Source organism: Hypanus sabinus, chromosome 2 (genome assembly GCF_030144855.1).
Source record: "Hypanus sabinus isolate sHypSab1 chromosome 2, sHypSab1.hap1, whole genome shotgun sequence".
NCBI lineage: Eukaryota > Metazoa > Chordata > Chondrichthyes > Myliobatiformes > Dasyatidae > Hypanus > Hypanus sabinus.
Genome location: NC_082707.1, coordinates 146859353 through 146881880, shown reverse-complemented (window position 1 = coordinate 146881880; position 22528 = coordinate 146859353). Strand labels below are relative to the sequence as shown.

General features: G+C 38.7%; 1 protein-coding gene across 1 annotated transcript in view; it reads left to right on the top strand.

The window, feature by feature from the left end:
• The window catches only part of ttc6 (tetratricopeptide repeat domain 6), a 283236-nt gene that overhangs the window by 79334 nt on the left and 181374 nt on the right, over positions 1-22528 (top strand). The window contains exon 7 of the mRNA XM_059956588.1: positions 21719-21878. Within this exon, the coding sequence (XP_059812571.1) occupies positions 21719-21878 (160 nt within the window). The remainder of the gene's footprint in view (positions 1-21718; positions 21879-22528) is intronic.

Genomic DNA, 22528 nt, shown 5'->3' with positions numbered 1-22528 from the left:
TGTTAAAAGATGAGTAGCGGTTTTTAATAAATCCAGTCTGATCTTCAGAAATAATTCGAGGTAATATATTTTCTAATCTAGTGGCCAAAATTTTACTAAAAATCTTAAAATCCGTATTCAGCAAGTATATAGGCTGATAGGATGCACATTCAGTGGTGTCTTTATCTTTTTTAAGAATTAAAGAAATAGAGGCTTCATAAAAAGATTGTGGCAATTTACCTATAGTTAACGCATCTTTAAAAATTTTACAAAGCCAAGGAGAGAGTATAGAGGAAAAGGATTTTAAAAATTCTACAGTATAACCATCCGGACCAGGAGCTTTACCGGAATTCATTGAAAAAGTAGCCTCTTTTATTTCAGTTTCCGTAATAGGTGCATCTAGGAATACACTATCCTCTGTTGTTAATTTTGGGATATTCAATTTTCTTAAAAATTCATCTATTATAGAAGAATCCTCAACAAATTCTGATTGATATAAAGAATTATAAAAATCTTGAAAGGCTTTATTTATCTTTTTATGGTCGATCGTCAGAGTGCCATCTCGTTTACGAATCCTAGTAATTTGTCGTTTAACAGGAGCAGTTTTCAATTGATTAGCCAATAATTTGCCAGACTTATCACCACATACATAAAACTGGGTTCTAGATTTAATTAACTGATTTTCAATTGAAGAAGATAATAACAAACTGTGCTCCATTTGAAGTTCAACTCTTCCTTTATAAAGTTCTTTGCTGGGGGTCACTGAATAAATCTTATCAATTGCTTTGATTTTATCAACCAATGTTAATATTTTAGAATTAGTTTGTTTCCTAACTCCAGCAGAGTGTGAAATAATCTGTCTAAAAAATAAATGCTTTAAAAGTGTCCCATAAAATTCCACTAGAGATCTCTGCTATAGAACTTGTTGAGAAAAACAAATCAATTTGTTGTTTAATAAAATTAAGAAAGTCTAAGTCTTGCAGTAAAATAGAGTTGAACCTCCAAGATTTAGCATTAGTAGACGAGTCCATTGTCTTAATAGATAGCTTCAAAGGTGCATGGCCAGAAATGGTAATGGAGTCATATTTACAGTCAATAACATCTGTAAGTAAATGGTGATCAATGAAAAAGTAATCAATTCTTGAATAATTATGACAAACATGAGAAAAGTATGAAAACTCTTTGTCATTGGGGTATAAAAAACGCCAAATTTCAAAAATTCCAGAATCAATCATAAAGGAATTAATAAGAGAAGCCAATTTATTCGGAAGAGCTTGGGTGGGCTTAGATCTATCCATGGAGGGGTTTAAACAACAGTTAAAATCCCCACCAATTATCAACATGTACTGATTCAAATTAGGAAAAGATGTAAATAGACACTTAAAAATTCAGGACAATCAATGTTTGGAGCATAAACATTAAATAAAACAACTTTTTGATTAAAAAGTAGACCAGTAATAAGCAAAAATCTACCTTATGGGTCTGAAATTGTTTCATAGTGTATAAAGGAGGTTGAAGAATCTATAAAAGTGGAAACGCCTCTTACTTTAGCTTGGGAATTCGAGTGATACTGTTGTCCTTTCCAAAACCTAAAAAAGACATTGATTATCCACCTTCATCACATGAGTCTCTTGTACAAAGATAATATTAGCATTCATTCTGTGGAATACTTTGAATATTTTTTTCCGTTTGATCGGATGATTTAAACTATTAGTATTCCAAGAAACAAAATTAATAATCTTATCCATATTGCCAATATTTATTACAATTAACACATAAGGTTAAAAATAAGATGAACTCATGAATCCAGAAGAGGGACCGGAAGTCATGACACTGCAACCATTTTTGTAGTTTCGAATCAGCCCATGAAGTAAAACTAAGCATGAAGCAAGCAAAAAGAAAAATCCCCCTCCCTCCACCCTCAAAACCCCAAGAAAAAAGCCAAAAAGAGGCAAGCAAATGATCTAATACTAAATTTACCCCCATGTCTCAAGATGGCAACTGAAACAAAAAAGTTAAATGAAAGATACCAACCACCCATATTATAAGAAAGGGTTAGTATAACAAATATTAAAGTATAAAATTAGTATTATATATATATAAAACAAAAACAATTAAAACAATATAACCCATAAATGGATAATACTGTATTAGTGTTTTAAAAGAAAGTCCTTAAACTTATTCAGACACATCAAAATGGATGTGATGCATCCAAGCACTAAGGTCTTTCGGGGAAAAGAAACAACATCTTAGAAAAGTTTTTTATTTAAAAAAATCTTAATATTTAAATGTTAAAAATATAAAAAAGTGTATATGAACTTAAAAGAAAACCCTAATGAGTTACTTTCAAAACTAACAGAATAATAATATAAAAAGAATAAACTCAGAATAAACCAAAAACGGACTTTTTCCGTGTGTAAGATATACGAGTAAGCCATCACGTAAAAAAATCATTTTATAAAAGATCCAAATCTATAAACTAATTATTACATTAGTCAACCCGTAGTAAAAAAATGTATTATTCTTCAAGGAATCTTTGAGCATCTGCTGGAGATTTGAACAGCCGATAAGTCCCATCTTTGAGAGTAACTCTCAATTGTGCTGGAAATAACAGCGCTTGCTTGTAGCCTTCCTGATGAATTTCTGACATAACCGATTTAAAAGCCATTCTTGCCCTTAAAACTTCGAGACTATAGTCTTCCATGTTACGAATGTGGAGCAACTCTGATGGGCCGAAGGGTGCAAAGTCCCCTCCCCTCCTTTTTTAGAATCGCAAGATTGCTATTATTTTGGGTCTGAGACCAAGGAAATGAGAGAGATACACATCATGTCAACAATGAGAGAGAGAGAGAGAGAGAGAGAGAGAGAGAGAGAGAGACGCAGGATCACAGCAAAGGCAGTAGTTATAGACAACGCAGAATACACAACAAGGTGGAATGTCTCCTAACAAAGCGGAACGGAACCACTGATTACTGCTATTGTCTCTTGGAGAAGGAATTGTGTATTGAGTACTGTACTATTCATTGAAACCCCTCAGGGGACAACCAGAGTGGTCTGGTTGAGGGATTGTATCATCCCAACCTGATTGACATCTGAGTGAGGATAAAAAAGGGGTCTGGGGAACACCCCTCAGACACACCAGGAGAAACGTATGAAACCAGTGGGGGGCTTGTGTGTGTGTGTGTGTGTGTGTCCATCCTTGCCTGGGTGGCGAGTCCTCCACGGAACAGTCTAGCTAAAGGACAGATACGGACCAAGATCGTACCAAGGTAAGTCAGCAAGTTATTCTTCTATCTCTCTCTCTCTCTCTCTCTCTCTCTCTCTCTCTCTCTCTCTCTCTCTCTCTCTCACTCTCTCTCTGTTGCAGCACAGCGACAAACAAATGATGGCAGCCTGTGTGAACTGAAATGAACTTTAGATTTCCATTGGACAATTCATTATCCCCTAGACAATGATAGAGCTTGTTTCTTATTGATTATTATTATAATACCCGCACTTTTAGGTTTAGTATTGACGACGTATATTATCTGTATATTGGTATTGATATTATTTTTGTGTATTTTTACTAATAAATACTGTTAAAAATAGTATCACCAGACTCTAACAGACGTCTCTATCTTTGCTGGTAAGTAACCCAGTTACGGGCTTCATAACATCCAGAATACGGAATTAAAATCTTGAAAGCTGATCATACCCTTTTTCCGGGCAGCCCAAATCAAACGTGTCAGAAGCAGTAACCAGGCTGAAGAAACAATGGCTTGTTACCAAGGTGCCTGTGAATCAATTACAGTTTGATTTAGAATGTAAAGGTGCCCCACACGCTATTGTTATTCAAGGGTGTGCTGTGAAGAGGCAGAATTTGAAATGTTGTTTGGACAAAGAAGGATCACTTGCAGATATTAAACTGAAAACTAATAGAATGAAGGGTCCTGAAGATAAAACTAATGACTTGCTTAAAAATAAAGAATCATGTGGATGTTCAGAAAATGGGCTACGTTTGGAAAACATTGTTGATAAAATAACTCCTATGAAAGGAGCATGCAAAAGCATATTCCACACAGGTAAGCAAGCTAACCATGTGGGAGTTAACTGGAAAAGGGGCGAGGGTTGACCGGATGCCACTTTAAATAACAGGATCCAGTTTTAAGGGATTTTGACAAAGCATGTAAATAATAAAGACAACACCATGGAAGATTGACTGTTAAGTTTGAAAGTAAAATAAAGATTAGTATTTGCATAAACTTTTGTAATATACACATAAGCTAAGACACAACTCTTTAGTTTTGTTTTGCTGAAGAAAAGGAATAAAAATAGGTGGTTATTAAATTGGATTCTGATGCTACAGGAATTTATTAAGGTACAAGATATTAAGATATTAAAGGAAGTGACAATGTAATCGCTAACTGTTTAGGTGCTAACTTGAATGTATAACTGTATTACTCTGTAGTGAAAACTCTTTTGTATTGTGTTAGATTCTGAAATTCTGTAAGACTCTGTATTAGTTAATTTTTACCTGTGGTAAAAATCCTTAGAAGGGTGGGGGTGGTACGAATGTGGAGTGTTACGAAATTCCCATAACTGGATCACTTACCAGCAAAGCTAGAGAGGTCCGTTGAAGTCTGATGGTACTATTTTTAAAAGTATTTATTGATAAAGGGCACAAAAAGAAGATTAATGCAAACATACAGATAATATACGTCGTCAATACTAAATCTAAGCGCGGGTATCATAATAACCCATAAGAAATAACTCTATCATTGTCTAGGGGTTACTGTATTGTCAGATGGAAAGATAAGTCACTATCAGTTCGTTCAAGCTGCAGCGTTGTTGGGTTTAAAAGTGATGCGGTTTAAACTTGCCCAAGTCTTTTATGATGTCAATCTGTTGAGTCAGGGGAGCAGGTTTCCCTGTTGTTAGCTAAAAAGCTGTTTTCCGTGGTTTCAGCCACCAATTCCAGCCACGGAATTGAATGCACGTGGCTTGGTTTCCGATGACCGTCTGCTGTTACGTGGTCGCTTAACGTTTCTTCTGGTGCATCTGAGGGGTTGTTCCTACAGCCCCTCTTTTATTCTGACTCGCAGGGTCATAGATGTCAATCAGGTTGGGGGTGATGCAATCTCTCCCTCAACCAGCCCACTTTGCCTGAGAGCATTCACGTAGCAGAGCATCTCAATCCACAAATCTGTCTCCAAGAGACAATGGCCATGTCCCGTAGCTTTACATCGCTATGGGGGGGAGAAACGTGGCATCCTGCATGTCTCCCCCTCATGTCTTGGGCCCCCTGTTTGACTCAACCCAACAGTGATCTGGCGAATCTCACAAAGGAGGGGGCTTCGGATGTAACAGGAGAAACTCTGATGGGCCAAAGGATGCAAAGACACCCCCCTCCTTTTTTGAGAATTGCAGGATTGCTATTATTTCAGGTCTGAGACTCAAGAAATGAGAGAGATACACATCATGTCAATAATGAGAGAGAGAGACACAGGATCACAGCAAAGGCAGTTGTTATAGACAACACAGAATACACAACAAGGTGGAATGTCTCCTAACAAAGCAGAACGGAATCACTGATTACTGCTATTGTCTCTTGGAGAAGGAATTGTGTATTGAGTACTGTACTATTCATTGAAACCCCTCAGGGGACAACCAGAGTGGTCTGGTTGAGGGATTGCATCATCCCAACCTGATTGACATCTGAGACCCCGTGAATGAGGATAAAAGAGGGGTCTGGGAAACACCCCTCAGACACACCAGGAGAAACGTATGAGACTGGTGGGGGGCTTGTGTGTGTGTGTGTGTGTCCATCCTTGCCTGGGTGGTGAGTCCTCCACGGAACAGTCTAGCTAAAGGACGGATACGGACCAAGATCGTACCAAGGAAAGTCGGCAAGTTATTCTTCTATTTCTCTCTCTCTCTCCAACAATTGCAACACAGCAACAAACAAAAGACAGCAGCCTGTGTGAACTGAAATGAACTTTAGATTTCCATTGGACAATTCATTATCCCCTAGACAATGATAGAGCTTGTTTCTTATTGATTATTATTATAATACCTGCACTTTTAGGTTTAGTATTGACGACGTATATTTTTTGTATATTGGTATTGATACTATTTTTGTGTATTTTTACTGATAAATACTGTTAAAAATATTATCACCAGACTCCAACGGACGTCTCTATCTTTGCTGGTAAGTAACCCAGTTACGGGGTTCGTAACATCCAGAATACGGAATTAAAATCTTGAAAGCTGATCATACCCTTTTTCCGGGCAGCCCAAATCAATCGTACTTTGGTATGAGGATAATGGATCCAGAGAATTACTTGTCGTGGTTTCAAACCTGAAGCTGATTGAAAACAAGAAATGTGATGTGCACGGTCAATTATTGGAGGGGTATCCAGTACTTCTGAGCCGAAGACATCCATTAAAAATTTGGAGAAAAGTACAGTGAGATCACCGTTCTCAAATTTTTTCCGGAATCCCAATTATCCGGAGATTTTGTCTTTGAGAGCGGTTTTCATGATCAGTGATTTTAGATTTATAACGATCCAGCAGTTGAGAAGTCGAAGCTTGCTGTTGTTGCAGAGTTTCAATTATGCGATCTCTCTGGTGAGCAGCATCTTCAAGAACTAAAATACTTGCTTGTTGTTTTTGTGAATCCAGTGTAAGTGATTGAAGTTTCGCGTCACGTGTCTTTAAAATTTCATTGAACGTAGAAGGCTTTGAGGTTAATTTATTCTCCAGTTTTTCAAGTCTGTCGTCCATAAGTTTCGCAATTGCTTCCAAAGTTAACAGTTCTTTCGTCTGTTTCAATTCCTTTGCTTTAGACATTTCAACGAGTTGAAAATGATTCAAACAATTGAAAAAGATTTCATACGTCTGAACCCCTTTAGAATAGGTATAAACAGATCAATTAGGGGGTGCTTGTAGGTGAAAAAAAAAGTAAAAGGATTGGAGCGAAGCCTAAAACCACTTCACTCCATAAGCGCCATCTTGAGACTCTCGCTAATTTATGTATCCCCAACAATGTCTCTTTGTTTGGATGAAATTGCTGAGTTTGAGATGCATTGTGATGAGTGCTCGCCGACTGCAGAGCTATAATTCTTGCTGTGTTCCAGTGCCTCATCCTTTTTTAAAACTATTTGCTCTACTAACAATCGGTGAGATCTCATTCCTCATTAGGATGCTGCTTACCGCACCCCCCCCAAGAATCTTGAATGCCCCCCAATGACTTCTGTTTCTCCTTATGGCCCCTTAGCACACATAACCGTCCCCACTGAGAATCACTACAGTAAGGGAAGCAACTAATGCTATTGAGCCAAACAGATTGCTAGATTATATCCACACCTGTACCATGATACACAGTGATGCAAATATGTATACCACATAGCTCTACATTCAATACAATAATCCCCTCAAAACTAATCAATAAGCTCCAAGACCAAGGCCTCAATGTTTTCTTGTGCAACTGAATCCTCAGTTTCTTCATTTTTGGACCTCAGTCAGTTTGAATTGGCAACAACATCTCCCCAATCTCCATCAGCACAGATATATCTAAAGGCTGTATGCTTAACTCCCTGCTCTGCTTGCTTTACACTTTGACTGTGAGGCTAAGTACAGTTCCAATGCCATATTTAAGTTTGCTGATGAGACCACTGTTTGGACCAAATTAACGGAGGTGGTGAATCAGCATATAGGAGGGAGACTGAGAATCTTGCTGAATGATGTCACAACAACAACCTCTCATTCAGTGACAGCAAAACTAAAGAGCTGATTGTCAGCTACAGGTGGAGGAAACTAGAGGTCCATAAGCCAATCCTCATCAGGGGATCAGAGGTGAAGAGAGTCAGTAATGTTAAATTCCTTGGTGCTATCAGTCCTGGGTCCAGCACGTAACTGCCATTACAAAGAAGGCATGGCAGCGCCTCTACTTTCTTAGAGGTTTGCACAGATTTGGTCTGTCATCTAACACTCTGACAAACTTCTATAGATGTGCAATGGAGAGTATACTGACTGGTTGCATCACAGCCTATCTAGAAACACCAATGCTCTTGAATGGAAAAACTTCAAAAAGTAGTGGATACCCAGTCCATCACAGGGAAAGCCATCCCCCCCATTGAGCACAGTTACAAGGAGGAGAACAGCATCCATCATCAAGGACCTCCACCATCCAGGCCATATGCTCTTCTCTCTGCTGCCATCAGGAATAAGGTACAGGAGTCTCAAGTCCCGCACCACAAGGTTATGAACAGTTAATACCCCTCAACCATCAGACTCTTGAACCAGATCACCCCAATATTGATCCGATTGCACAACCTCTGAACTCATTTTTAAGGACTGTACAACTTGTGTTCTCAATGTTTATTTATTTATTATAGTTATTATTTATGTTTATTTGCACACTGGTTGTTTGTCTGTTCTGTCTTGTGTGGTTTTCATTGTTTCTATTCCATTTCTTTCTACTTACTATGAATGTCCACAAGAAAATGAATCTCAGGGTCGTGAATAGTGACATATTTGTATTTTTATAATACATTTACTTAGAACTTTTTGAACTTTTATTGGTGCAATGTTGCACTTAACATAATTATAAGTTTTGGTTATTGGAGTAAAGTTGTTTTCTTTTTGAAATTTTGCTATTACCATAACCAGTTAATCTAATGGCAGCACAATAATATTTTGGCCTTCATTTTAAGATGAATATAGCAAAATACTTAATAAACCAAACTGCATATAATTAACATTTTCTGAATAGTAATTAAATATTTAAAATTTATTGACTTTTGTTGCATTGAAGTGATGTGTAACTGTCTGAAGGCAAGGTGCTGGTATTTTAGTTAAATCTGATCAATGGACTGTGGGTGACATTTCTAATCGTCAAAATTAGAAATCCAATAAACCTGAACAATTATAGATTTCAGAAAGTGAAATTGGGCTTCTATCATAAGATATTGAGAAATATCTAAAGTGTCCTTAAATCTAGATATATTATCATTATTTTATTAACAGAAGATCAATATATAGTATGATTATTATAATCTAAACTCTCTTTTATTCACTTAATTTAACCGCTTATTTTGAATATGGAAAATAATGATCTAGATAAAAGTGGATCAAACATAGATCTTTCTTGTTTAAACTTGTAGTCAGCCAAAGCTTAAATGGGCTTGGTTGTGATTGCTACTACAATAAATTATGTGGGTATTGCTAATAGTTATTTCAGTCAGCAAGCGTTTGCTGATACATCATCTCATCACTTTCAGTTTTATTTTCATTATAGGAAGAGGCAGATAACTGTCTTCATCTTTATTCACTGATGGGAAATAGATATCACTGGCATAGCTGTCATTTAATGCTTATCCCTAGAAGCTCTGGGAAAAGTGGGCCATTTTACCTTTAGTTTGGCAGCAAGAGACTATAAAACATAGGAGCAGAATTAGGCTATTCGGCTCACTGAGTCTGCCATGCCACTTCATCATGGCTGATTTATTATCCCTCTCAATTCCATTCTCCTGCCTTTGTAACCTTTGAATATATCAATCTCTGCTTTAAGTATACTCAATGACCTGGTCTCCGCAGCTGTCTGTGGCATAAAATGTCAGCAGATTCACCACCCTCTGACTGAGAAATTCCTCCTCATCACTGCTCTAAATGGACATCCCTCTATTCTGAGACTGTGCTCTCAGGTCCTAGGCTCACCCACTATAAGAAATATCCCCTGTTCATCCACACTATCTAGGCCTTTCAATATTCAATACATTTTAATGAGATCCACCCCCTCAGAATAATAAGCTCCACTGAGTACAGGCCTGGAGCCATCAAAAACTTCTCGTATGTTAGCCATTTCATTCCCAGAGTTCTCATGAATTTCCTCTGGACAATCTCTAATGCCAGTACATCTTTTCTTAGATAAGAGGCCTGAAACTGCTCACAATATTTCAAGTTTGATCTGACCAAAGCTTCAGTATTACATCCTTGCTTTTATATTCTAATCCTCTCAAAATGAATGTTAACATTGCCTTTTTTTCCACCAATTCAACCTACGAGTAGATCTGCAGAGCATCTTGCACAAGGACTCTCAAGTCTCTTTGTACCTCCAATTTTTTTCTCTGTTCTTCCCTGTTTAGAAAATAGTCTAAGTCTTTATTCCTTCTACCAAGTTGCATGACCATATACTTCCCTTCACTATATTCCATCTGCCACTTCTTTGTCCATTCTCCCAATCTGTCTAAATACTTCTGCAGACTCCCACCTTCCTCAATACTACCTTTCTCTTCGCTATCTTCATATCATCTGCAAACTTGGCCACAAAGCCATCAATTTTGTCATCTAAATCATTGACTCATAACGTGAAAAGAAGCAGTCCCAATACAAGTCCCTGCAGAGCACCACTTGTTACAAGCAGCCAAACAGTAAAAGTCCCCTTTATGCCTCCTACTAATTAGCCAAACTTCCATCCATGCTAGTAACTTTTCTGTAATAGCATAGGCTCTTATCCTGTTAAGGAACCTTATGCATGCACCTTGTCAAAGACATCCACTGACTCTCTTTGTCTATCCTGCCTTTTATTTCCTTAAAGAGTTCTAACAGAGTTGTGAGGCAATATTTCTCCTTAAGAAAACTATGCTGACTGACCCATTTGATCATGTGTCTTCAAATATCCCAAAACCTCCATCCAATGGATTCCAGTATCTTCCCAATTACAAAAGTCAGGCTAACTTGCCTATAATTTCCTTTATTTTGCCTCTCTGCCTTCTTACAACTGAATAGCTTATGCATGGCTTTTGGAATTGTTATGAACCCATAGGTTTCGTTTACTGTGGACTGTCGCTGTAAGTGCCTGAGTGTGGTGGGACTATGACATCAGTTGCCGGCTGAAGCAGTTTGTTTCGAATTTTTACACAGACAGAGAGAGAGAGAGAGAGAGAGAGAGAGAGAGAGAGACCTTCAGTTGTAAGAAAGGAGACTGGACAGACAAGCTGTAACTTCAGCTTGTCACTGCGATGGTTTGGAACTCTTCGGTGCCTAAAAGATTGGGTTAACATTGGCACATGGTGCACAATGAATGTGGGACTGTCACTTCATATAATCCATAGGAATGGATTTTGGGATATCAATGGGACCACTTGTGTAGCCCTTGCCTGGGTATATTGTGTGGTAACCACTGGAAGACAATATTCCTGTGACAGGTCACTTTTGGAGATATTTCATATGTGGATTTGGAATGTCACAACGGACAAGATCTACGGCGTCTGTTATCTCATTTTACCAGCGTGGAACCTGTGGAATACTTCGTACTTACCTTCTCTCTCCAGTACAACGTGGATTACAAATATCTCTCCCCCATGTTGTGGATTACTGAACTTACCTACTTTATCATCTCAAGACTCTAAGCCTTATTCCCCCAAGCTCAATAGTTTGGGAGTTATATTTACACACACATATATACACATAACACTATTAGCTTTTGTTTATCTTGTTTAAGTTACTATATTCTAAGTAGTTACTAATATAGAGAGTGGTTTTTACCATTAAAACCAGACTCCATGTGTAATCTATTGCTGCTGGTTCATTTCTAAAATGTTACATTTCATAACAGAATCAACAAGTTTGGTGTAGGAGTCTTTTTATTATTTTTAACCATACATGAGTATATTAGTACCTTTGGAACTTATGAAATGGTATTGAGTTGAGTAATTCTATGATTTTGATTGGGTGGCAAGAAATGGTGGTATTATTCCTTCAGTTAATGTAGGGCTTGAAGTTGAACTTGTAGGAGGTAGCACTTAAATGCATTTGATGAGTTGTCCTTCTTGCTGGCAATGCCTGCAAATTTTACATCAATGTAGTAGTCTCCATTTGGTGAAACTTATTAAAAATGGAGTATTGTAGTATAGATATTCCTTGGGAGAGGACTGGAATGAGACCTTGTTGAGTTAGTAGGCACAGCATAAGTATATATTGTCACAAACAAGGGAAAATTTGCAGATGATGGAAATTCAAGCAACACACGTAAAATGCTGGAGGAACTCAGCAGGACAGGCAGTATCAATGAAAAAAAGGTGTAGTTGACATTTTGGGCTGAGACCCTTTGGCAGGACTGGAGAGAAAAAGATGAGTATATTTAAAAGGTGGGGGGAGGGGAGAGAGAAGCATGAGGTGATAGGTGAAACCAGAAGGAGGGGGGATGAAGTAAGGAGCTGGGAAGTTGATCGGTGAAAGAGATGCAGGGCTGGAGAAATTGGAGTCTGATATGAGAGGACAAAAGGCCATGGAAAAATGAAAAGCGAGGAACACCAAAGGGAGGCGATGGGCAGGCAAGGAGATAAGGTGAGAGAGGGAAAAGGGAATGGTGAAGGTGGGAAGGGCATTACTGGAAGTTTGAGAAATCGATTTCATGCCATCAGGTTGGAGGCTACCCAGACAGAATGTAGGGTGTTGTTCCTCCAACCTTTATATGACCTCATCACAACCCACAATACCTTACAATAAATTGGGAAAAAGTGGGATGAGGAAATGGCAGAAAAATAAAGAATGTTATGCTTGTCTTAATGCATGAAAATATGGAAAACCTCCTGGACTTAGTGGAGGTTCAGAGAAAATGAGGAGATCCAATTGTGATTGTAATCAAAGTCACCTGAGAGACACCGAAGCTGGTGATATAGCAAGCAGGCACCATTCTGAAGACGTTCTCAGTAGAGGCTCACAAACTCGAAGTACATCACAGTTTTATACCCTTAAGATCAATGGCAACAGTAGGTGATTCAATAGAGTTTTAATAGTTTCAATGACATCATTTATTTCAATGCTTTGGGTTGACAGTGCTTCCTTTGAATAGCACATCTACAGTGGGAGACACCGCTGAATGTTCAAATACTTTTCTAATTGCAAGCTTCCCTGAAGTTAGGTACAATAGTGCAAATTACTTAAGCCCTTATTTGCCTGGATTACACAGGACAATGACTTATGTGCACTATTTTGCAAACCATATCTCTTTGTCTGTAGGCTAGCTTCTATTTACTGCTTACAATTTACAATAAGAACTGAAGATTATTTCTTCTTGAATTATTATTTGTTATACTCACATAACTCCAGAATACTCCCTAACTTACCCTCCTCTTGGCTCCCAGACAGAACTCTATGCCAGGAAGGCCGAACATTAATGAGGATCTAATTAAGTAAGGCAGCAAAACTACCCTTCTCTTGGGATCCCTTCTCCAATTACTAATCTATCAGGTCCCTATGTGTACCAACACTATCTAACATCCCTAACAGGCTATCTACAAGACTGCGCAGAGATGGCATTAAAACATTCTAGAAATTTGATCATATTCTCTTTGCCCCATCAGTATCTTAATAGGTAAAACTCAGAAGTGGCTGTCAGTAGTTACTCTGTGTAGGGACACCAGCAGGTGACTGAATCAGGTTCACAGGCAATAGTTCACATTCTGTGCCCAGAATCAGAATCAGGTTTAATATCACTGACACCACACACAAAATACTAGAGGAACTCTGTAGGCCAGGCAGCATCTATGGAAAAAAAGTACAGTTGACGTTTCGGGTCGAAACCCTTAGGTAGGTTATCAGCGGCAATGTTATGAAATTTGATGTCTTTGTGGCAGTAGTACAATGCAATACATAATAATAGAAAAGCATTTGTGAATTACAGTAAGTGTGTGTGTGTATATATATAAATAAGTAGTTCAAAAATAGAAATAAAAAATAGTCAGGTAGTGTACATGGGTTCAATGTCTATTCAGAATTTGGATGGCAGAGGGGAAGAAGCATTCCTGAATCATTTAGTGTGGGCCTTCAGGCTTCTGCACTTCCTTCTTGGTGGTAGCAATGAGAACAATGGATGACCTGGGTGATGGGGGACCTTGATGATAGATGCCACCTTTTTGAGGCATCACTCCTTGAAGATGTCCTGGATTCTACAGAGGCTAGTGCCTATGATGGAGCTGACTAAGTTTACAACTCTCTGCAGCTTATTTTGATTTAGTGCAGTAGCACCCCTGCCCCCATACCATACAGTGGTGCAGCCAGTTAGAATGCTTTCCATGGTGCATCTGTAGAAATTTGCGAGAGTCAATGGTGACATACCAAATCTTCTCAAATTCCTATTGAAATATAGCTGCTGTCATTTATTTTTTGTGGCTATATTGATATGTTGAGTTCAGGTTAGATCCTCAGAGATATTGACACCCAACAACTTGAAACTACTCACTCTTTCCGCTTCTGTTCCCTTCATGAGGACAGATGTGTGTTCCCTCGTCTTACCCTATCTGAAGTCCACAATCAGTTCTTTGGTCTTACTGAGGTTAAGGGCAAAGTTGAAGCTGCGACACCTCTGAACTAGCTGATATACCTTGCTCCTGAAAGCCTTCTTGTCACCATCTGAAATTCTGCCAACAATAGTTGTGTCATCAGCAAATTTATAAATGGCATTTGAGCTGTGCCTGGCCGCACAGTCATGGGTATAGAGAGAGTAGAGCAAGGAGCTAAGCACACATCCCTGAGGTGTGCTAGTGTTGATTGTCAATGAGATGGAGATGTTATTTCCAATCTGCACAGATTCTGGTCTTCCAGTTAGGAAATTGAGGATCCAATTGCAGCAGGAAGTATAGAGGCCCAGGTTGTGGAGCTTTTTGATATGAACTATAGGAATGATGGTGTTAAATGCTGAGCTGTAGTCAATAAACGTCATCCTGACATAGGTATTGGTATTGTCCAGGTGATCCAAGGCTGCATGAAGAGCCAATGAGATTGCATCCGCTGTAGACCTATTGTGACAAAAGGCAAATTGCAGTTGATCCAGGTCTTTGCTGAGACAGGAGTTAATTCTAGCCATAACCAATCTCTCAATGCATTTTATCACCATTGATGAGAGTGCTATTGGGTGATAGTTGTTAAGGCAGCTCACCCTGCTCTTCTTGGGCACTGGTATTATTGTTGCCCTTTTGAAGTAGGTGGGAACTTGCGACTGTAGCAATGAGAGATTGAAAATGTCTTTGAATACCCCCGTCAATTGTTTGACACAGGTTTTCAGAGCCTGAACAGGTATTCCATTGGGGCCTGTCGCCTTGCTTGGATTCACTCTCTTGAAAGACAGCCTGATGTCAACCTCCAAGACAGAGATCACTGGGTGACTGGGTGCTGCAGGGATCTTCATAGCCATGACGGAAGGTTATCAGAATAATCTGACAAGTCTCTCAGTCCCTTTGATTGATATATAAGATGGTTTGTGATGGTCTCTACTTGAATGGCTGCAAGGACCTCACCCTGTTTGCCCACCCTCCCAAAATGTCCTTTAGATAGCCTGTCTGACCTCTGAAAGTGCCCAGCTCATTTGTGTTCACTCCCATTCTAAGCTGAGTGGCTGCCTTGAGACGTTATGTGCAATTCTTCTCTTTCTCAGTCTGCCTTGCTTTCAAAGTTGTGGATCTTGATGTCTCTGCCATAACTTGGATCCCTTCCCATCTATTTTCCCTATCCTTATCTATATAATTATCATCTACCTCCCAGAACCAGCCTTCATTACAAAGTACAGTTACCATTATCCTTTAACACTTTATTCACAGTTTACTGACACACTCTGTTTGTGTGTCTGTTCTATTTTATCTGTGGGTCTACTTCCATCAGGTGTGCTCAGATGTGATGCAGTAGGCTACTGTTCATCATTTAGGTTCTTTGTAATGACACTGTTAATGGATAGACTTGATCCCTTGTTCTGTCTGTGAGGGAAACAAGACTGTTTCCACTGGCTGCCTTGCTGGGTCTGTACGCAGACAGAGTTGCCATTTGTCAGAAGCATCACCTGTGTTTCTATCCACTGGGAGCAAACCCTATCTTTGCAGGCAGCTCCCTTACCATGACTTTGTCACCTGGGTGCAGGGGACTATCTTACCTTCCTCAGTCTCTCTTTGAACAGCAATATCTTGCTGCTTTTGCTTGATCCCTCAATGGTCCTTCACATTTCCATATAATTTGACTAAATTGGCTCCCGTAGCTTTTTCCTGTACACCTTCAATTTCTGTTGACTTGTTCCTCTGTTGCTCTCTTTTCTCCATAATCTGCACTTCTATTCCCTTTCTGCATCTTTCTCTGCCCTTTCTGGTAAGCCTTTAATCGCTGCTGTCTCTGCAGGCAGCTCCACTGCTTCTAATACTTGTTGCTTGTATTTACCCCCTACCCTTGGGACTTCCTGACATAATTCACATACATTGTTGTGTATCTTGCCCCTGCTTGGGGTTGCTGCTCTGTGAATCATACATGTTTGCTGTCCCTGTCTTGCCCATGTTATGTCTCCCTTTCCTGTAAAGAATGATTAGCATCTGCCTTACTTAGAGTGTCTATCTCCAGACCTCATTGTTGGGCACACCCAAAGTTTTGTAGGAAGCTGCCCTCCCTCAATCTCAAGTAAATGAGGCTCATTTCTCTCTGCTTTCATTGTTTCATCTCCTGCACTGGTAATGTAAATTACCTCTCCAGTTTGAGCAAGGGTAGATCAAATATCAAAACTGATGATCCTGTATCCACTAACATTTCACATTGTTGACTCCCACTGCAATTTGCCTAGTGCCATAGTAGGTCTACAGTGGATGCAATCTCATTGGCTCTTAACACGGCCTTCGATCACCTGGACAATCCTAATACTTATGTCAGGATCAGGCTGCTGTTTATTGAATACAGCTGAGCATTTAAACACAATCATTCTTACAGTTGTCATCAAAAAGCTCCAGAACCTGGGCCTCTGTACCTCCTCTTGTAACTGGATTTTCGGTTTCCCCACCAGCAGACCACAGTTTGTGTGGATCAGAAAAAACATTTTTATTTTGCTGATAATCAACACTGGCACATCTCAAGGATGTGCGCTTAGGCCCACTGCTCTACTCTCTCTACACCCATGACTGTGTGGCTAGGCACAGCTCAAGTGCCTTTGATAAATCTGCTGATGACACAACTATTGTTGGCAGAATTTCAGTTGGTGATGAGAAGGTATACAGAAGCAAGATACATCAGCTAGTTGAGTGATGTTGTAGCAACAAAACCAAAGAATTGATTGTGGACTTTGAAAAGGTTAAGATGAGGGAACACATACCAGACCTCATCAAGGAATCTAATGTGGAAAGGGTGAGCAATTTCAAGTTCTTGGTGTCAACAGCTCTGAGAATCTGTACTGGGCCCAACATATTTATGGAATTACAAAGAAGGTATAACAGTGGCTATATTTCATTAGGAGTTTGAGGAGATTTGGTATGTCACCAAAGATATTTGCAAATTTTTACAGATGTACTGTGGAGAACATTCTAACTGGCTGCATCACCATCTGGTATGGGGGTCGCACTACACAGTATCGAAATAAGCTACATCACCTAGCATGTGCCCTCTTCTTATCGATACCATCAGGGTGGAGGTACAGGAGCCCGAAGGCACACACTCATGGGTCAGGAATGGATTCTTTCCCTCTGACAACAGATTTATATGTATAACATTGAATCCATGAACACTACCTGACTACTTTTTTCCCTCTCTTTTTGCACTACTTATTAAATTTAACTTAAAAATATACTTCCTACTGTAATTTACAGTTTTTTGTAATACTGTTATATTGCTGCTGCATAACAACAAATTTCATGACATATGCCAGTGGTATTAAACCTGATTCTGATTTTGATGTTAGTAAACCTCTTGTATATATCCGTGAGTGACGAGTACTGACAATGGTACTTGTTGCAAGCTATTTGACTTGGATGCTAGCTTTGTAATCTAGTCAGCAATGAAATTGAACAGTGAGGGTGCTGCTTTCATATCTGCTTGTTTTGGTGGCTGACTCTCACACCTGTCTCTCCTTTTACAACACTGTCTCAAACTATGGCCTGATAGGCTACAGCTGTAACATATCATCTCATTCTATATCTGTTTTGGCAGTTTCTTGCTAGGTGTCCCAGTTGCTAACATACAAGTCAAGGTCGACCCCACTACTAAACCCAAATCTACATCTTCCTGGTGGCCAGAGTTGAGGCCTTCCTTCAGCATTTTCAGGAAGACTGGATCATCCCTTCCTGCATTGTCCAACCCAGAGTATTTGTCAAATGCTCAATATTTACACTCTAAATAATCCCCCTACATAATCCTTCAGCTCTCTGAACCACCAATGTTATCATTCCCCAGTTACTCTCATCATCAGTCACTGTGTCACTTCCTCCTTATTACAGCTGTTCCCACTAGTTGCCCATGTACCATTCCACCCTCCCTGAGCCATATTATCTCACTAGGGCATTTTGCTTTTATTTGCACGTGAACTTCAATATTTATCTTCAAGCTTGCACCAAAATTCTGAATTCCCACAAGCAACTTTAAGTGAGGGGAGGTCAGACAAAATGCTGTGCTTCTCCCTGGGGTGAAGGGTCTGTGAATGGTGTTAATTAATGTCAAGGGTTGGATCTGGTCATCAGGATTCTCGATTCGTTGTTTGACCTCAGTAGGTATCATCCCAACAGATATAATTCCTATATTAAGCAAAATGTAAGGGATGGATAAAAAATTAATCAGTACATTTTTGAAACCACAGAGTATGCACTCTGTGCCATTGAACTCATGATATCTTTGTTGTATTCCTTTCAATATGGTACATGCACCTCTCTGGCATCCTGAACAGTGAGTCACCACCTTTCACAACTGGTGGCCATCTCACCAAGCTACTCAAAAACTGTCTGAAAGCTGGTCACTTACGCAAATACACATGCATACACATGCACTTCGTAGGCCTGAACAGATTTAAGCATGGGGTGCTACTGTTAAAAATACTAACCCCCCCCCCTAGACTGCTGAAGTTGCTGGCTACACAGTGGGTCTCAAATGTATCTCGAATGAGCCCCCAAATGTTGTGACTGTGATGGAAGTCACCAGAGGGACACTGAAACTGGTGATACAGAAGTCTTTATTCATCACACAAGCAGGCATCATTCTGGAGATACTCAGTGGAGGCTCACAAACTTATTACATGATATACCTTTAAGATCAATGGTAACAGTATGTGATTCAATACATTTTCAATTGTTCCAATGGCATTGATTACTTCTGTATTGACAATGCTTCCTTTGAATTGCACACCTACAGTGGGAGACAACCCTGAATGTTCAAGTATCTTTTCTAATTTCAAACTTGGCTGAATTTTGTAGTTACAATGGTGCAAATTACTTAAACCCATATGTGCCTGGATTGCTGCAGGTCAATTAACACAGCCTCATTGTCTGACTCATATCCAAATGTCTCATGCTCACCATTTTGCAAAGCTTAGTCTCTTAAAATGAGAAAATTTGCAGATTCTGGAAATCAAAGTAATACACACAAAATGCTGGAGATACTCAGCAGGCTAGGAAGCGTCAATGGAAAAGGAGTGAACAGTCGACATTTTGGCCCGAGACCTTTCATCAGGACTTGGAGATGGTGGATACCCTAGTAGTCTTCCAGAATTGCAGAGATGCTAGTATAGTTTCTGGATATTAGAAGACAGTAAATGAGCTCAGTGGCCACTTTATTAGATACAGAAATGTAACGTGCTGTGGTGTTTTGATACTGTAGCCCATCTGCTTCATGGTTCGTTATGTTATGCATTCAGAGATGCTGCTCTGCACATCACTGTTGTAAAGTGTGGTTATTTGAATTACTGTCACCTTCTTGTCAACTTGAACCAGTCTGGCCATTTCCTTCTCCCCTCTCATTAACAAGGCATTTCTGCCCACAGAATTTTGGTCACTGGATTTTTTTTTTTTTGCACCATTCTCTGTAAACTCTAGAGACCGTTGTTCCTATAAATCCCAGGCGATCAGCAATCTCTGAGATACTTAAATTATGGTCAAAGTCACTTAGATCACATTTCTTTCCCACTTTGATGTTTGGTCTGAACACCAACTGAACATCTTGACCATGCTTTGATGCATTCAGTTGCTGCCATGTGATTGGCTGATTAGATATTTGCATATTAACAGTAAGGGGCACGGAATGCCTTATCGTGGCCATTGAGTGTATATGCTGCTGAAAAGGCAAGTGAGAAAAAAATTGGAAATTTTAAACTTCGTAAACTAATAATACTATTGACTGTTCAATATGGATGCTTGAAAGTGAAAGAACGTTTATATAATGCATATGAGGAGAAGTTAAATTCATGCAATTTATGTTAATTAATTTTTGGAAGAATGATGTCCTGCAGAACTGACCATATTCTAAGATTCAGTGAAAATCTTTGTTTTGAATGCCTTCCAGGTGGGTTATTCCAAACATAAGTATATTGAGATAGTGCAAAAGGAAAAACTATAACAGAATGTAGAATATAGTTTACAAAAAAAATGCAGTGCCAGTTGATGGTTAAGTACAAGATCACGACAAGGTAGATTGTGAGATCAAGGCTATTTTGATTGTACAAGAGTCTTATAACAGCATGATCAAAGCTGTCCTTGAGCCTGGTGATATGAGTTTTCAGTTTTGTGTTCTCTACCCTTTGGGGGTGGGGTGGGGTGAAGAAAGTTGACTTGGGGAGAGGGTTTTTTTATTGTATTGACTTCCTTTCTGAGATAGCTGGAAATGTTGATGGTCAATGGAGGGGAGACTGGTTTTCTTGATGGATTTGCTGTGTTTACAGTCCTCAACAACTTCTTGTGGTGTTGGACAGATATAACCTCAAAAGATTGCACTGATATAACTGTAACATTGGCAGATACTTAAGAATATGTAAAGCTGACAGTTATATTCTAACCACACCAAACAGGATAAATCTAATCTCAAGTTATTGCCATAACTCTATCCTTAATTAAATGAAATGTATTTGAAGGCATCATTATCAATGCTATAGGCTAGCATTTACCAATAACAAGTTGCTAATTCTCTGTTTGGTTTCTGCCCCTTTCCTGTAAAGCTAATTTTATATGTGCTGAATATTATTCTTTGAATTTTAAAATAATTTAAATATTTTATTTTGCTTTTAAACTATTGGTTATGATATTTCATTTTCAGTATAAAATATGTCTATGGTCCAATCTTTTAAAAGGTCTCTGTTAAACAGGAAAGCTTTCTGTTTAAAAGGTCAAATTAAGAACAATTTGCACCTGATTAGTAACTGTCTGTCAGGACTCTGCAACTTGATTGACTGTTCAGCATGTTTGATCACATTATTGTCTTTGGGAGTTAAGAATTCCCTACAGAAGCAATTTGCTTCAGGAAAGGAGATGCATGTTGCAGAGCCTACTCAGTGGGAGGGTATTTGTGAATCTAGAAGCAAGTACTGTCACTTTCAATTCACTGAAATGTCTGAGCTGATATTCTGGAAAGTTTACTGCATTGCCTTGTTGCAGGATGGTAAAATTTGATATATACCTTTCATGTTAACTGTGTATTAAGTTCCTTCAGAATATTGATTGAACTTTTATGTGATCTGTTGAAGAAACAAGAAGAATGAACATCTGTCATTTCTTATTAGTTTTAACTGTAACATTTCATTGTTCAGCTCAGTATAATTTAAACTTAAAATTCAAGAAGCTGTAGTATAAATAGTGTCTGCATTAACCTGTGAAATTGCATAAGCATCGCAGAAATACCTTACTAAATATGTATTGATAACATAGAAAATACCTACTTCTATAGCATTTTGTTTTGTGTTACTTGGTTACTGTGTTTTGCTGCAAGTCTTCTTGTTCATGCTATTTTCTTAAGTTGAAACTAAAATGTTATTTCCTAATTTTAGATATGTTTATGAAGGAATTCCTGTATCAGAGGTGATTCAGGAAGATTTCCAGGATAGTATTAAGTTATTGCCACCACTTTCAGCAGAATATTTGTATGAATGGCAAAGGATTGCAGAATATTACGTGGAGAGACCTAGACTGATACTTCTGGGAAAATCGGTAGGCAATTAAAGCATTAATCTTGTTTTTTAACCTCATAAAATATAAAGTTGTAATAAATGATAAGCTTTGACTGTTTTCAGAACTGATGTAGAGTTATTTTAACATTACTGTTCAGTAAAATACCATCTTAAAAAGTTACTACACAAGAGCTCATAACATTGAGTGTAATGTGTCAACTTAGAGGATTGTCAAAAGAACAAATAATATGGAGACAATAATTAATTTCTTCTCTCACTTGTGGATCTTTATAATTCTCTACTCCAGAAAATGGAGGCTGAATGACTGAATGTATTCAAGATGAAGTTAAGACACATTTTCTTCTATATTTGTAGACATTGTTAGTGGGAAACAAACAGGTATGTGGAATTTCTAAGATAGGATCTCCTATGGTTACATTGAATGGTGAAGTTTAGCATAAGGGGACATATAGTCTATTCCCTCTCCTTTTTATAATGCTTTCGATTAAGGTTATTTATTGAAAGATAGAGGTGTTCTTTGTGTATGAAGAACTGTACAGTTATTACAGACCCAGGAACTACAGCAAAGCATAGCCTCTTATCCAAGGATCTTTGGTTCCAGCAAGCCTCTACAGACTATTCTTATAACCCACAGAGTAACTTTTATGTAGTACTGTACTAATCAAGATT